We start from the raw sequence: 16,513 nt of genomic DNA, 5'->3' as shown, positions 1-16,513 counted from the left end.
GATCAGCTTCATGGTGCCAACAAAGCCAGATTGGAGTGGTTTGGTTTTGTCAACTCAAAATTTATCCTTTAACTCTGAATTTGTTCATCTAACATTATGGTACAGGCCCAGGGGTCCGTTCTTCGTACCTCGCTTAATACATCTGAGATGATTTGAAAGATTCCAGATCTTCTAATCCTGATAACTGATCTCTGGCTAATTTGGTTCTTCAAACGAAATTTGCGTATTAGATTAAAATATCTGGATTAAGTTGTTTAAGATTACTGTGCATTCTTGTGTTCCCCAAAAAGCGCAGATGCATCGATACTTGAAACCACGATCAGCAATGCAGTGATTGGCTGGCGGCAAGACAGCAACGTAATGACATCATAGTTGACAAATTTCAAAACAGAAAAGTTGACAAATTTCTGGACTTTTATAAGGAAACAGCCAAGCGAATAAAACTACATAAATGCTGTAATAGATAAATGAAATGTGCACTGTTTTTAATTTATTTGTAATTTTTTTAACATGATTTCGAGCATTTGTGTAGGCTTTACATTTTTATTTCAATGTTGTAATTAGCAATCCATTTAATTTGATCTTTGAAGCAGATTTCTTAAGTGACAGCATTAATGAAAGTTTCTTAGAGATCAAGTTATCTGCATCTGCTGAGCTCCATCAAGCCTCTCCCATAATATCTGTCACCACTCAAATAAATGCACAGCTCAGATTAACTGTATAGCATGTGTGTAAGACTATCACAATTATAAAGTAATTATTTCATCACTAATAAATATTTCAATAAATAAAACTGTCTGTGTCTGTAGTATTATAGACTACACAACATTGTTATATTATTTTCAAATTCATTTTTGAATTATTATTATTTTAAATTATTGTCCCTGCACCAGTAGGATACTCTTGTTATAAAGTAGCAGTGGCTGGGACAGATTTTAAGTATCAGTTCTGCTTAAAATGATGCGATCTAATCCTGTTTACATGAAATAAGGTTTAAGTTTACGGACCTGTTGCTATGACGGCAAGTCCAGAATGAGCATCAAATAACCAAATGAACCAAGATCAAGTGAAATCGGCAAAAGTCAAATCCAGCTAACTGAGTTAGCAATGTCTGAAGAACAGACCCCAGATCCAGAAGAATTGAACTGAGGAAAACAGTAATGCACCTGGGATTATAAAACATGAATAAACAGTCTCTTTCTTTTTTTTGTGGAATGTTGTGGCTGGAATTGTAATTATTGTATTCCATTGAACTGCAGTGATGTTATCCTGGTAAAAAAAGATGAAGCAACCTTGATGATGTACCAACTGCTTTTGTCAGTTTGATGAGATTTTATATGCATGATTTTTTTTTTAATGGACATTAAAGTGTTGACCTTTCCTTTTTATACAAAGAGTTAATTACAAAAAAATAAAATTTTACGTGTTAAATTTTTGAAAATAACATTTGTTCTGTCCTGTACATCTTTGTTTAGCTTGTATGGTCAAGAAAATTGTTAATAAAGTTTTTCATATGGAAGATGTGTTTTTGTAAATTGTATATTTTGCTTCTGTTTTTCTGTTACCTGGCAAATTATGGATGTTTGGAGATCAAGGTACTCCCATAGCTCTCATAAAGGCCAGTCAAAGCTCAATATTTAATGGTACTGATAGGAGATTCATAGGCAAATTACAGCTGACCATCATAAACACAAGAACCACAGACTCAGAACTTTATAAACTAGGCACTATGTGTATCTGAATTCACGTCTTGTCATTCAGTTTGCGCTAACACTTCCAGGTTAAGTAAATCAGAAAGTGTCACGTGACATTCAATTTAGTCAAACTGAGTACAGTGAAAATTAAATACAATACCAAAAAAAATATGAAATTAGCACACACACACACACACACACACACACACACACAGAGAAATACACATTTAAATCGTGAAGTCATGAAAATACAAAAAATAAACATTAATGTTTGAAATCTGAAATCACAAATACGTCATACATAACCCATAACTGACCTATCAGTGTCAGCTATAGGTGAGTATTACAGTGTTTTTGTTCCTGTCCTTCTCATATTTATGTAATAAATGTCTAAATGTTCCTGCCTTCTCCCCCAGCTCCACTTGTCTAGACCTGCTTATGTGCAGGTATTTTCACGGATTTGCGAGACGCAGAATGAGCAGTGGTGGCGTTTTGACAAGACTGCTTTCCAGAGGCTTGACACATGAGAATATCAGAGATATATGCAAGTCTCGCAGGGCAGGAACAAACAATACAAGACAAGACAAGACACAACAAGATAACAAGGCAAGCCACAAGAGAAAAAATGAAAAAAGTGGCAAAATAAAACGTATTAAAAAATAAATAAAATAAATGCAAGTTCTGTTTATATTAAGCTTGTGGCTGCTTGGCAATGGATGTTTGGTCAGGACCCCTTGGCGTCACGTTATAAGGCACTGGGTACCCTTTCAGCATTATTTTTTAGGGAATCCTACTGATTTCACTGAGAAACTTTGGCATCAACAAGAAGCCAAGGATATATGAATTAATGATATTGTCATTCTGTTGGGGTATGGTTTTCAATTTAAACTGCCAACATAATTGAATTTACAGTATTTAGACATTTCTGAGCACTTGTTTTCACAAGCACTGTTAAGTTTATTTAGGTAATTTGTATAATGTTCTCTCTGAGGGCTAAGCCCCCCTGAGCATGTGATCGTAGAACCGCCCCTGAATGGAACACGCAAGTCTGCAAGACCTCAAATGCAAACTTGGCTTCATTTTTTTCTACATTTTTCTCATATTAATGATTGTCTTTCTTTATCATTCTGGCACACGGCCCACAGACTCAGGTCTGATCGTGCTGATCTCTGCTGCTGCTAGACCTTTGTTGCTTGCGGCATAAATGTGTGTGGAAACTATGTGTCTAAATTTCTTGTGAAGACTGAGAGAGCTGTGCTGTTTTAACATGCCTGACATGATTGTTCAGACTGATCATTAAGAAATAATATACTAATCCAAAATTCTACAAAAGAAATGCACTGGTCTGAAAGAGCAGATTAGATCTTGGCACTTCACTCAAAATTAAAGGTAAAATGAATGGTGCCTAGACCTGCTGCTAAAGCTTGAGTTTTCCATAAGACTACAAGCTGAAAATAGTTCTGCAAATAGTTTTTTTATTATTATTATTAATTTTCATTTAATTGAAATTTTTACAGCTTGCCATCAAAAACTATGCATGAAGAGAGTTTTATATATATATATATATATATGAGTCAAAGCTGAGTTTCTACTACCTGCTAAAGTTTTCATTTGTTGAATGATTAAATCTCTCATTAATGAATCAGCTGCTGATGAAGGACGAACCATTCGGCAAGTGTTTTAAATGCTATTTAAAATGATGTATTATTTTACTATTTTATTGTTTGTTTATAGGCTAACGAAGTTAAATTTTTACATTTATCTGTTTATTTTTTTAATTTTAAAAATCATTAATTTATTTAAATTGATTTTGAAACACAAACAACAGTTTAAAACGATTAATTTCTTTAAAAATATATGTATTTGTTTGTTTATTATTTATTAAGTAACATTGAAATACGCTATGGTTATGAAATGGTGTGTTATATGCAACAAACTGAATAAGCCTCGCTAAGCCATTTGAAAATAAATGATGTACTAAAAAAATTGTGGCCCTTTCTTTGAACATTTACGTAATAGCTGCTGTGTGCATTTCTATTGGAGTTTTGATCCTTTTTGATTTGATACATCCGATAGCTATGTTTTAGTGACTCGCTCTGTATGGGTTTTATTGCAGCTGTAGTATATTAATAACACACAAATATAGTGGCCTGGGAGTCAGTCATTTCGAAATTCAGTTCACTGAAGCACCTAAAAAAATCCTCCAGTAAAAAAGTCTGGGCATCGGTACACAACAAAAACACGGCAAAACTCAGTCACCTGTCGCCATCTCCTGGAGTAATTATGTAACCTGCAAACTAAATAATTAGTGTTTTACAATCGGTAAAACACATTTGTCAAAACTTAGGTCACTTTTTCAAAACTTTTCACACACTGAGCACAACAACAGTTCATGTGTGCTAAGCTGTGGACGATTTAATAGCTTTTGCACAACATGACTTGAATTCAATGACTAAATCTTTCAAATACCATGAATTCTTTTCTCACTCAGACATAAACAACGCCAAAACTATATATACCTACATGCCAATTTGCACATGCTAACATATTCTTTTCAAAAGTGTTAAACCTATGTTCAAAACCTAACATAATACAAAAATGAACAAGACAGCAGGCCTAATACCTAATACATGAAATCTTTGAAAAACCAAGTTGAACAACTAAACAAGTGTTACAGTAGTCTTTCAACTGCATTACAGTTTTTCTCATTTGCTAAGACACGGTTAATGAAACTTAATCACATTTTCAGCACAGCAGAAGTCTTCTCTTGCAAATTTGTTTCACACATTTTAGGGAGGAAATTTGAGTTGATCTCCCTGTGACCATTTTGGATTGTGTCTTTGTCCCGTCGCATTTTACAGCTGGTTAAGACAGATTTATATGGAAGAGAGCTTTTTAGCTTTTTTTATTGCTTGACATTATTGTTTCACATTTGGCAAGGACACGGAATTGCACTTTTAAATGCTGGATCTGAAAATGAACTTCTTTTTGTTCAGACATGTATGCCTGAGTAGAGAAGACGATTGAGTAAAACTCTTTCCACATGGAGGGCAGTGATATTAGTTTGTCTCCAGTGTGAATTCTCTGTTGTAGTTTTAGTTCAGTATTTGTAACAAAACGTCTTCCCACAATCAAAGCATATATTATTCTTCACACCGCTATGTCTTTACTGGTGTAATTTTAAAGTACCCATCCGTGAAAAACTCTTTCCACACAAGGAACACGTGAGGCTTTTCCTTTGTATGAACATTCAAGTGGATCTTCAAATGAGCTGCATTCAAAAATGTTTTGCCACACTGATCACAGTTAAATGTTTTTTCTCCAGAATGAGAATGCAAATGGATTTTAAACATGCTTTCATATGCAAAACTCTTCTGGCACTGATCACACGTGTATGGTTTCTCTCCAGTGTGGATTATCATGTGTCCCTTTTGTGTAAAACTCTTCCCTTGATCATGTGTACGGCTTCTCTTCACTATGATATCTCATGTGAACTTTAAGACTTTGCTTGTATGGGAAACTCTTACCACACTCAGGGTAAGTGAATTTTCTCATTCATTACGATTCATTACACATTGCTTGGTGATGTGCTTGCTGAGATTTAGATTTGGATTCAGCTAGGTTTAACAGATTCAAAGGAACTGAATTGATCAAAAATAAATTTGTCAAATGGATATCACTATGACTGACCAGCAAAGCTTTTCTTTTTGTCCTTTGTCTTTGCTGTCCCAAATGTAATCATAAAAAGGTTTCAATAAAATGTAAGTGTCACTATTTGATGGATGGATTTGGTGAATAAGCTGTCAGTGATAAAAGTATTGATTTTGAAGTCATTGGAAATGATAGTATAAGCCAGATACTGAATATACTGGTGAAGTGTGCTCTGATAGTGACATGGTAAAGTCCTCTGCTCAAATTGAACCTTTCCAAGTTCGAAAAGGTAACAAATTATGCTTTATTTTAAATATCAAGTTTTATGTTATTGCAGCAGTTAGAGATCCATCCATGTTGGATATATAGGTCAGGGTCACTAAAACCCAAATATGTATAGTAGTAATGATTGGTGAATAATTCATGCATTTAAGGGTTCAGTTAAATCGTGAGACCAAATGGCCAAAAGGAGGAAGTATAACACACCTTTCATGCATAAATCCTATAGCAAATCAGAAAGCAGATTCACTAAAAGAAAAGGTCCATGACACAGGCACCCTCCTAGACCCTCGTGAATCTCCCCTCCTAGAATTTCATGCTCCTTGCAACTACTTCTGGATTCTTGCTAAACTGGTGTCTGTAATACCAAAGTCAAAGTCTGTTAAGAGCATGAACAAAGGCTAATTTAGTAACTGATGGTTCCTCTTGGTCATGGTCTGAGAAATAGCTTTCAGTGCTAGACACTTGTCTGGACTCCATTCACTCTTCATTCAAAACCATTCCATTAATCAACTCATCTGAATGTGCACGTTTATGTTAGAATAGTTTCATAAAATTCACGTTTTTAAATTTTAAAAGAAGTGTCTTTAGATTACAAATGATTACAATTTCCCGCCTTAAACTTTAGATCTGGTCACCTTGCTTAAAGTCAGTGTTTATGACATTTGTGATTACCAGTAGACACAAAAGTAATATCTTGTCCAGAATTGGTTAGATATGCTAATTTGAATTTACCAGTGGACAAATAGTTGAAGTGTGAAGTGTCAAATATTAATTTTGAATCATTTCCCTATTTTTTTTTTTTTAATTCCCTTTTCATGCAGTTATTCCCACTTTAGGGTAAACTGACCTGAATCCCTTACACATTCAAGTCAAATCAAGACCAGACACTGAAGGAAACAAGCCCTAAATATACAAGAGATAATGATAACTAAACAAGACACAGATGATCCTAATAAGTTAGCAAGAGAAAAGGTTTAAACGGGTTTCAAAGTGCAAATTCTTTGAAAAATATGTCATCTCTGTCATTGTGTAAACTACAAAAACACCAATATGAAAACGGTGACGTCATGTGCATGCATATTCAGTCTGTAGGCGCATATAGTGTCTCTTTGCAAAGTGATATCGCCCACTACTGGCTTGGCATGCATAATACAGCTTTTTTGTGTATGCAGGCTGTATGTAGAAACATAAAAAGAAAAAAAAAAACCTTAGAAGGCAGATACAATGGGCTGATGAATGCAATCAACTCAATTTCTGAGAGTCAAAGGTATGGCATTATTGTATTAGTTAATTGCATAGTTAATAAAACATTTAAAAGTTCTCACCACAAAACATTGGATTTTTCTGATTGCAATGTTTTAAAAGTAATACTTGGAAGATCAGTGTACCCAATGCATGGAAAGTGCCTGCAACATCATATAAACAACAACAACAAAACATCAAAGCCAGGAAAAATTTGTATAGCAATTGCAGCAAATGTCCTTTTTATTTCTGTCTTTGGTTTTATAATGGTTTACTGAAAATTATCTTTTTTCCCTCTCTCATTTTAGACCTGACGGAAGAGAATGGGGAGAGCAATGAACTGTATGAAGTAGGAGAAACATCATCATGTCAAAACCAAAGAAAACATCTTTCTCACTGAATGAAAGTAAATTTGAACTGAGAAGAAGAGACAGCAAAAAATGTCACTCACCTTGTCTGACTTCTTAGTTTTACACTAAAAGCACACCTTAACATGAGAATCCACACTGGAGAGAAGTCGTACACATGTGATCAGTGTGGGAAGAGTTTTGCACATGGAAACAGTCTTAAGTTTCATTTGCGATCACATTCTGGAGAAAGGCCATATAACTGTGATCAGTGGTAAAAATGGTCTTCCCACAATCGAAGCAGGAACTTATGAGCTTAGATTTTTGGAAAGATTTTTTATACAGCTTATGAATTTAAAATAAACCAGACAGTTCACACTAGAAAATACAAGTGATTACGCTGCGCTGTGATGAGAGATGCAGTCAGCCAGGACCTCTGAAAATACATGAGAGGGTCCACACTGGAGAGATCCCTTATCCCTGTCCTTCATGTGGGAAGAGTAATAGTATCTACTCGTGTCTGACATGTCTGGATGCTTCTAGAGTAATATCTCATTCGTTTTCACATTTCATTTTTATATTTGTTTGCCAGCTAATCACTGACTAAAATTGTTACTCATTTTACCAACAGCTTTTAATTGTGGGACAGGGGAAAAAAATGAGAGAACGGAGGACAAACTACATTTTGCGTTCCCCCATAAACTTTGTTTACACTTGCAAAACTCTTGAAGGTGTATGCAAAGGTTTCTAAGTGGAACTCTAAACTTTTAACAAGCAAACACTACATGTTCGTACAAAAAGGCATTGTCCAAAGTTGTCAAGTGAACAAAGTTCATCTTCAGGATCAGCCATTTCAACTATCATCCAAGAGTTGGTCTTTGTTTATCAAAGGAGGCTGTCACACTAGAACTTTTGGTGAGGACCCAAGTTGGTGGTCATACCAAGCTTGCATTCTTTATTCCCTGCCTATATTCAATAAATTACTATGTGCCAGGTATTAGCTATATTATTAGATGTTATTTTGTGGGTTTTAGTGACAATGGCTAGATAGAAGAAGCTGACCTATACACTGGACACTGTTAAAATGAAAGTGAAGTGACATGTGGCCCAGTTTTGGGAACCCATACTTGAAATTTGTGCTGTGCATTTATCCCATCCAAGTGCACACACACTGCAGTGAGCAGTGAACACTATTGAAAACACACACGGAGCAAATCTGGTCAAACAGTTGGACCCGTGGCCCCGCAGAACTTCACTCCCTGGAAACGTTACAACACCCTACCATTTCACCAACAATTAAGACTTTAAACTAGAAACTAGCTTATATTGCAAAATAAACATGACAGAAGCAGCCTTTTGGTAATTTAATTTTTGGCAATTGTAACATTTACTGTTACATTGACTGTAATTAAATAATGTGTGTCAAGTACATCAATCATGTCAAATAAAACTGGTATTTATAATCCACTTGTTAAGTCATGACATAATGAAACCGTTTCCGGGGGTAAGGTGATGCCTTCATGCTTTTTAACACTCACTTTTCACTTTTACTTTCGCAATTGTGATTAGGGGCAGCAATGGTGCCTCCTGCTAGATGGTGATTTATGCAAACTGCACACTATAGGGAAAGGTTGTACAGCAGCCCATGAAGTTCAAGAGCCAGCTCTCCAGAAGTCAAAATAAGACAGTATTGATCAAAGCAACAAAGCCCTTATCAGCTATTAACCAAAAACCATGCAACTCATTTTTTTTTATAAGATTCACCGCTCCTGTTTCCATAAGTGAATCTTACTCTTAGTCTTTTTCTTTAATAGTGGAATTTTGCCAGAAAATAGCCTTTAATTTAACTCTTCCCAGGGCCAGCCAACCTTTGTCACGGGATGCCGTGAAAAGACGAGGTCAGGGTCCAAATGCAGGTAAGGTGTTTTTAATAAGCAACAAAAAGGGCAACACAGCACAAAAAACAAAACATAAAAGGACTGGGATACACAAACAGCAACACAGTGCAGGTATCCCAGACCACAGCAGACACTAGAAACAAAACACAACCACACATTTGCAAATCACAAATTAATGAACCCAGGCAGAGTGGTGAGAGAGGGGTGACTATATGGTCCGTGGCAATGGGGAACAGCTGCGGGTGTAATGAGTGTGTAATGGGACAGGTGTGTGTGATGTGGCAGGTGTGTGTGATGTGGCAGGTGTATGAGATGGTGACCTCTGGTGGCGACAGGGAGAACCGCAGGGCCCGGACTCGTGACACCGTTCCCATGGGTTAGATGCTAATAATTTCTTAGCCTTTAATAACTAGCAGTAGTTGTATGGAAACCATCTTATTTTCCAGTCACTGTTCAGTGGGCCATAAGTTTCTCTCAGTTTTCTCAGACGCATCTGGCTTTTTATAACCTTTGTCCCCACAGCTTTATAATACTACTTCTCCAATAGTTTATTATATATTGAATAAAACTATTCAGACAGTGTACATTAGCACCACTTTTTGTTTGCTTTTGGTATGTTAAATCCAAATTATACTTAATTTGTATGCACATACAAGGTGCCAACACTGACTTGGGGCATTGTTTTACAGTTGAAAAAGAAAAAAAAACTTCAATTTCAACTACAAATGCAGCAGTGTGTTCTTGTTTTTACAGTGTGTTAATTTTTCAAAGCAGTGTCTTTTTTTTCCTCACTCAAAGCAGTGTGGGAATCTTCTGAATGATTGGCAAACAGTATACCACAGCTCAGCCATTTCACACTTATATAAAATGAATATATATTTCACACATTTATAAATGAATATATGAATAAAACAATTAAAGCATAATGATCTTAGATATTGTTCTTTTGGGAGAAACTCAATCTTTCAATCTCGCACTTGTAACTGCTGGTCTTGAAGATTAAATTTGTTCACTGTGACAACTTAGATAAATGTTTGTATGTGGTTGCTTAAGACAAAGCTTTTATTGCTTAATATATTATTGGGTCACGTTTAGTGAGGATGCAGAAATGCACTGGAAAGCGCTTGATCTGAACAAGAACTACTTTGATTTCAGACATGTGTTTTTTATATGACGTAGTAGAGAACGTGAACAAGTGAAACTCTTCCCACATGGAGGACAGTGATAAGGCTTCTCTCCAGTGTGGATCCTCTCATGTGTTCTCAGATATCCTGACGTACTGAATCTCTTGTCACAGTGTGAACACTTGTAAGGTTTTTCTCCAGTGTGAGTTCTCTGGTGCAGTTTCAGTTCAGCATCTCTAAAAAAAGTCTTTCCACAATCACTGCACACATGATCCTTCACACCGCTGTGTCTTTTCTGGTGCATTTTAAAAGCACCCCGCTGACTAAAACTCTTTCCACACAGAGAACACATGTAAGGCTTCTCCTGTGTATGAATTTTCATGTGGTCCTTCAGCACATTTGCCGTAAAAAAAGTTGTACCGCACATATCGCAGTGAAATGGTCTTTCTCCGGAATGAGAACGCAGATGTGATTTAAGAGTGTTTGCATGTGCGAAACTCTTCCCACACTGATTACAAGTGTGCCGTTCCTCTCCAGTGTGGATCCTCTCATGCATTTTCAGAGAATCTACACGACTGAATCTCATGTCACAGTGTGAACATTTGTAAGGTTTTTCTCCAGTGTGGATCCTCTCATGTGTTCTCAGATACCCTGACGTACTGAATCTCTTGTCACAGTGTGAACACTTGTAAGGTTTTTCTCCAGTGTGGGTCATCGCATGTATTTTCAGAGCCCCAGTCTGACTGAATCTCTTGTCACAGTGTGAACATTCGTAAGGTTTTTCTCCAGTGTGGATCCTCTCATGGATTTTCAGACTTCCTGACGTACTGAATCGCTTGTCACAGTGTGAACACTGGTAAGGTTTTTCTCCAGTGTGAACACTCTGGTGCAGTTTCAATTGTTTAGCTGTAAAAAAGGTCTTTCCACAATCAAAGCACATATGCTCGTTCACACCACTGTGTTTTTTCTGGTGCAATTTAAAATAATCCAGCCGTGAAAAACTCTTTCCACACAGAGAACACATGTAAGGCTTCTCCTTTGTATGAACTTTCATGTGGTTCTTCAGGTGTTCTGCTGTAAGAAATGTTTTTTGACATTGATCACAGGTAAACCGTCTTTCTCCAGAATGAGAACGCAGATGTGATTTAAGAGTGTTTGCATGTGCGAAACTCTTCCCACACTGATCACATGTGTATGGCTTCTCTCCTGTGTGGATATTCATGTGATCCTTAAGGCTTCTTTTTACTGCAAAACTCTTTCCACACTGATCACATGTATGCAGTTTTTCTCCAGTGTGGATCCTCTTATGATTTTTTAAATGTTCTGACCGACTGAATCTTTTGTCACAGTGTGAACACTTGTAATTTTTTTGTCCAGTGTGAATTCTTTGGTGCCGTTTCAGTTTATCAGCTGAGGTAAAGGTCTTCTCACAATCAAAGCACACATGATCCATCACACTGCTGTGTCTTTTCTGGTGTAATTTAAAATAGTTAGTCCATGAAAAACACAGAGAACATGTGAGGCGTCTCCTTTGTCTAAACTTTCAGGTGGTTATTCAGGGATTCTGCCCGAAGAAATTGTTTGCTGCATTGATCACAGTTAAAGGTTTATTTTTTCTCCAGAATGAGAACACAGATGTAATTTAAGAGTGTTTGCCTGCACAAAACTCTCTTCACTGATCACATGTGTGCGGTTTCTCTCCGGTGTGGATCCTATCATGCATTTTCAGATGTCCTGATCACCCGAATCTCGTCACAGCATGAAAACTCTGGTGCAGTTTCAATTTGTAAGCTGTAAAAAGGTCTTTCCACAATCTTTCCACACTGAGGGCAGGTCAAAGATTTTTGGCTCTTCTTTTCAGTGAGCAACTCAAATATTTCGTTTAGAAGTGATGGCTCTCCACTTCATTCATTCTTTCTCAATCAGGCCTAAAATTAAAAGTTAAAATGTTTGTTAAAAAAAAAAAAGACAGAAATTTGAAGGAAAAGACAAAACGTAATGAAGTAATAGGAGAAAGTAGACAACTGCTATACAACCATTTTAAAATAAATTTGTTATATGGAAACTTTCATGAAATGGGTACAGTGATCTTCCAAATATTCTTTCACAAACTCTACCTTATTCAGTCATAGACCAGTGGGAATATTCCAGCATTTATTGGTGAACTGCCATGTGAGGAGCTTCATTTAAAGTGAACTGCAGTGTGGCAGGATGAGCAGATCTGCAAAAAAAATAAAATAAATCAGTTTATGTGTTTTTATACTAAATTGCACATATAAGCATTAATGTTACACCCCTGACATTTAGGAAGATATCTATAGAGAAATATAGAAAAAGTATGAATAAATGCTACAACTAAAAGAATCCACCATAAAATACGATAACAAAAAAAAAAAAGTATAAATAAAGAAATGAATAGCTTATACAAACAACATCTGTGTAATTCCCTCAAATTGGGTTTAATTTCATTTACATTGTCAGTATTTTAAGGTGCCACTGAAATGAGCTCTAAGCTGCAATTTAGAAGTGATCTGAAGGCATAACGAATGAGGTGAAAACAGGAACTACATGATTGAATTAAGCTTGTCAGAATCTCTGACACTCCTGAAACAAGTGTAGAAGATATGAATTAATCAAGTATAATCAATGTGAATATAGCCATTTATGTTAAGTTATTCTACTATTATAATCATTTGCCTATGTATTTGTGTACAGAGGCCTGCATGAGAATGGAATGTGCTGACATGCATGTTATGGTAAAGCTGCACCATTCGATAAAGCGGTGTATGGGGCCTCTTCCTTTATCCTAAAATAATCTGACGCCCCCTGTCTGCTTCCTGGAATATAACGGAAGATAAACAAAAATAGCTATGTAGGAAAAGTACTGAACACTGTATAAAAGAGTGTGCAGACAAAGACCCTGGAGACTCTCTGAGAAATCACTCTCAAAGTCTTGAGGTTTTGATGCCAGAAGATAGACTTTATTATCAGAGACAATGAAGCCAAGAGACTCTGCAAAGAATCTGTTGAGTCTGCGTCTGCGCACTCTTTATATAGTTTTTCCTCAGGGCGTGTTCAACTTCAATCCATTTCATACACAGTCCTTCTACCCCCATACAATGTACACATTACTCTCCTCCTCCCTGCACACAGAAAACATATGATCATAATTGTAGAATAACTTGATTACTCCCCTGCAGGCCTCCACACACACACACACACACACACACACACACACTCACACACACGCACACACACACACACACGTTGGTTTTTGTGGTTTATGGGGACTCTCCATAGGCGTAATGGTTTTTATACTGAACAAACTGTGTGTGCTATTGCCCTACACCAACCCTACACCTAAACTTAGCCCTCACAGGAGACTTTGTACATTTTTAGATTTTCAAAAAAACACCATTTAGTATGTTTTTTAAGCCTTTTGAATTACGGGGACATAGGCAGTGTCTTCATAAACCACCTTCATATTGTAATACCTCTGTCATACCCATGTCATTATACAAATTTGTGTCCTCATAAACCACATAAACATGCACACACACACACACACACACACACACACCCTTCATAATAGCAGAATAACTTGATTACATACACTCTTTTGTAGGCCTCTGTAGAAGATTTTTATTAGTCAAAATATGAATTAATCAAGTATAATTAATGTGAATTTAGCTATTTATGTATCAAGCTATTCTTCCATTATAATCATATGCCTGTGTGTCGGAGGCCTGCATGGATGGAATGTGCTGACCCTCACATATGTAAAAATAGCAAGGGGGGCTCTTTCCTTACTATAAACGCATCTAGGAGCCCATTCTCTCTAGAGAGGAATCAAATTGCATGTATAAGGAGAACAAATCCAAAAAAGGTAAAACGCATATGTATGAAATGTACTGAACACACCTAGAGGAAAAACTATTTAAAGAGGACCTGACCTACATTTCACTGCTGGTTATACCCTGTATAATTGTGTATGTGACAAATAAAAATCTTGAATCTTGAATCTTGAAGAGGACACTGAGAACATTCTGGAGATCTTTTCTGCAGAAAACGTCTCGGCTTTATTCTCTTTTTGTAATAAAGTCTATCTTCTGGCATCAAAACCCTAAGGCTCTGAGAGTGATTCTTCACAGAAAAAGGCAGAAGCCACCACACCTCCTTACATACAGTAAACCCATGTTCATTATAGCAGATGGTACACATGACTATATTCACATTGATTATACTTGTTTAATTCATATTTTGATTCATAAAAGTATTGCATAAAAAAAACTCATTCAGGTAAGTGAATTTAACATTAGTTCCTCACATTGTTGCCTACAGTGATAACTGTTTATTTCAGTTTGCAGACCAGAAAAAATACACAGATGGCACATTACTCAAAAAAAAACAATGCAGAAATGACCTAAAAAATATGACTTAAATTGTTTTTATTTTTATGACTGTAAATATACAAAGCACAGAGAGTTAATAGCTGAACTTACCTCAATGCTGACTCAACAGAGAGTGAGTGAAAAAGAGTGAGGGGACACGGCAATGTCGTCTTCTTCTTCTTCTTCTTCTTTTCTGTTTACTGGAGGTTGGCAGACCAGCTTTAGGAGCATTAGCGCCACCAGCTGAAAAAACTCAAGAACACATTTTTTTGTCATTATGTCAGAAAATAATTAAACCAACAGAAAGAGAGAGAGAGAGAGAGAGAGAGAGAGAGAATTTGTTTTGTTTTTGAGATGTTAACATATATGTACAGGTTGCACATTAAGTAGGGGGCAGCTACTTTCAATTAAACTTTCAACAAGGACATGATGCCACAGTCACAAACGGGCACAAATTTGTCTGCTCTAAGCCATGAGGGTGCAGTGTTAGATATTACCTTTTTAGTCAGCTGCCAATACTTGCTCGTATAGAAAAAAAAAAAAAAAAAAAAATGTAAGACCTACACAAATACGTGAAATGGCTTTATAATTAAAGTTCTATAATTGTATAATTGATGGTTCTATAATTATTTATTAGACAAGACTCAGTGTGTTTCAGTTGAAAATTATAGTTCATCAGAGTTAAAAAAATATAAAAGGAGTCCCACAGGGATCCATTTTAGCACCTATTTTATTTTCAATATATATTAATGATTTGGGATGTGGGATAACCCCAGCTAAAATTAATTTCTACGCTGATGACACTGTTATTTATACAGTAGCACGTTCCTTGGACCAAGCTATATATACTTTGCAAGAATCTTTTAGGACATTGCAACTTTCATTGTCAAATTTAAAATTGGTATTAAATTCTAATAAAACAAAATATATGCTTTTTACCAGACATGACATTAAATCGGATCACTCTATTTTAAGTTTAGAGGGGGAGAGTATAGAAAGAGTTAGTTGTTACAAATATTTGGGGCTGGATGAAAAGCTGAGTTTTCAGGTACATATTGAAAATCTATTAAAAAAGCTTAGGCCAAAATTAGGTTTTTTTGTATCGTTTAAAGAAATGTTTTCCCTTTGAAGCAAGGAAGAGAATTATACAAAGTTGTTTTGTTTCCGTGCTGGATTATGGTGATGTGATTTATATGCAAGTTCTTCTATTTTAAAAAAGTTGGATTATGTATACCATGCTGCCTTAGGATTTATGACTTGTGTTTCTTCTCACACTCATCATTGTACCTTGTATGAATTAGTGGGTTGGTCCTCTTTGTTTCAGAGGAGAAAAATACATATGTTGTTGTTTACAGCGAAGGCCTTGTTAGGTAAATTACCCTCTTATATATGTAGTCTTCTATCTTATTATACTTGTCATTATAGTACAAGATCTACCGATACATTGCTTTTAAATGTTCCTAGAGTTTACACAGAGTTTGGCAAAACTGCTTTCTCTTTTTATGCTCCTTTCTTATGGAATGAGACACAGAGTATTTTAATGTTGGAAAAACTCCCTTCGCTGAATACCTTTAAACATGTTTTATGGTCTAACTGTAAGGAAACGTGTAAATGTTTTAATTAAGTTAGTTTTTTTTTTTTCTGTGTGTCTACAAGTTTTAATGTATATGTAAACAGTTTTGTGTGAAACTTTTTGTGCTGCCATTTTGGCCAGGACTCCCTGGAAGAAGAGATTTTATATCTCAATGGGACTATCCTGGTAAAATAAAGGAAATAATAATAATAAAAATACTTCATACCATGAGCAGGGTGGGGCAATGTGCTCAACCCTGGGGTGCCCAACCCTGTTCCTGGCAATCGACTGTCCTGCAAAGTTTAGCTCCA

At 36.0% G+C, this 16,513-nt stretch overlaps 1 protein-coding gene across 1 annotated transcript; it reads right to left on the bottom strand.

The window, feature by feature from the left end:
• Positions 1 to 10,134: 10,134 nt before the first annotated feature.
• Positions 10,135 to 14,824, bottom strand: LOC306875012 (uncharacterized protein). The gene is made up of 3 exons (XM_079425374.1): positions 14,741 to 14,824; positions 12,356 to 12,459; positions 10,135 to 12,166 (listed from the first exon to the last, which is right to left on the bottom strand). The coding sequence occupies exon 3, from the start codon at positions 11,689 to 11,691 to the stop codon at positions 10,255 to 10,257; it is 1,437 nt and encodes a 478-aa protein (XP_079281500.1). The 5' UTR covers positions 11,692 to 12,166; positions 12,356 to 12,459; positions 14,741 to 14,824; the 3' UTR covers positions 10,135 to 10,254.
• Positions 14,825 to 16,513: the final 1,689 nt, after the last annotated feature.

The sequence above is a fragment of the Barbus barbus genome (assembly GCF_936440315.1).
Source record: "Barbus barbus genome assembly, chromosome: 9".
In the NCBI taxonomy this organism is placed as follows: Eukaryota; Metazoa; Chordata; class Actinopteri; order Cypriniformes; family Cyprinidae; genus Barbus; species Barbus barbus.
This window is presented reverse-complemented; position numbering and strand designations above follow the sequence as displayed.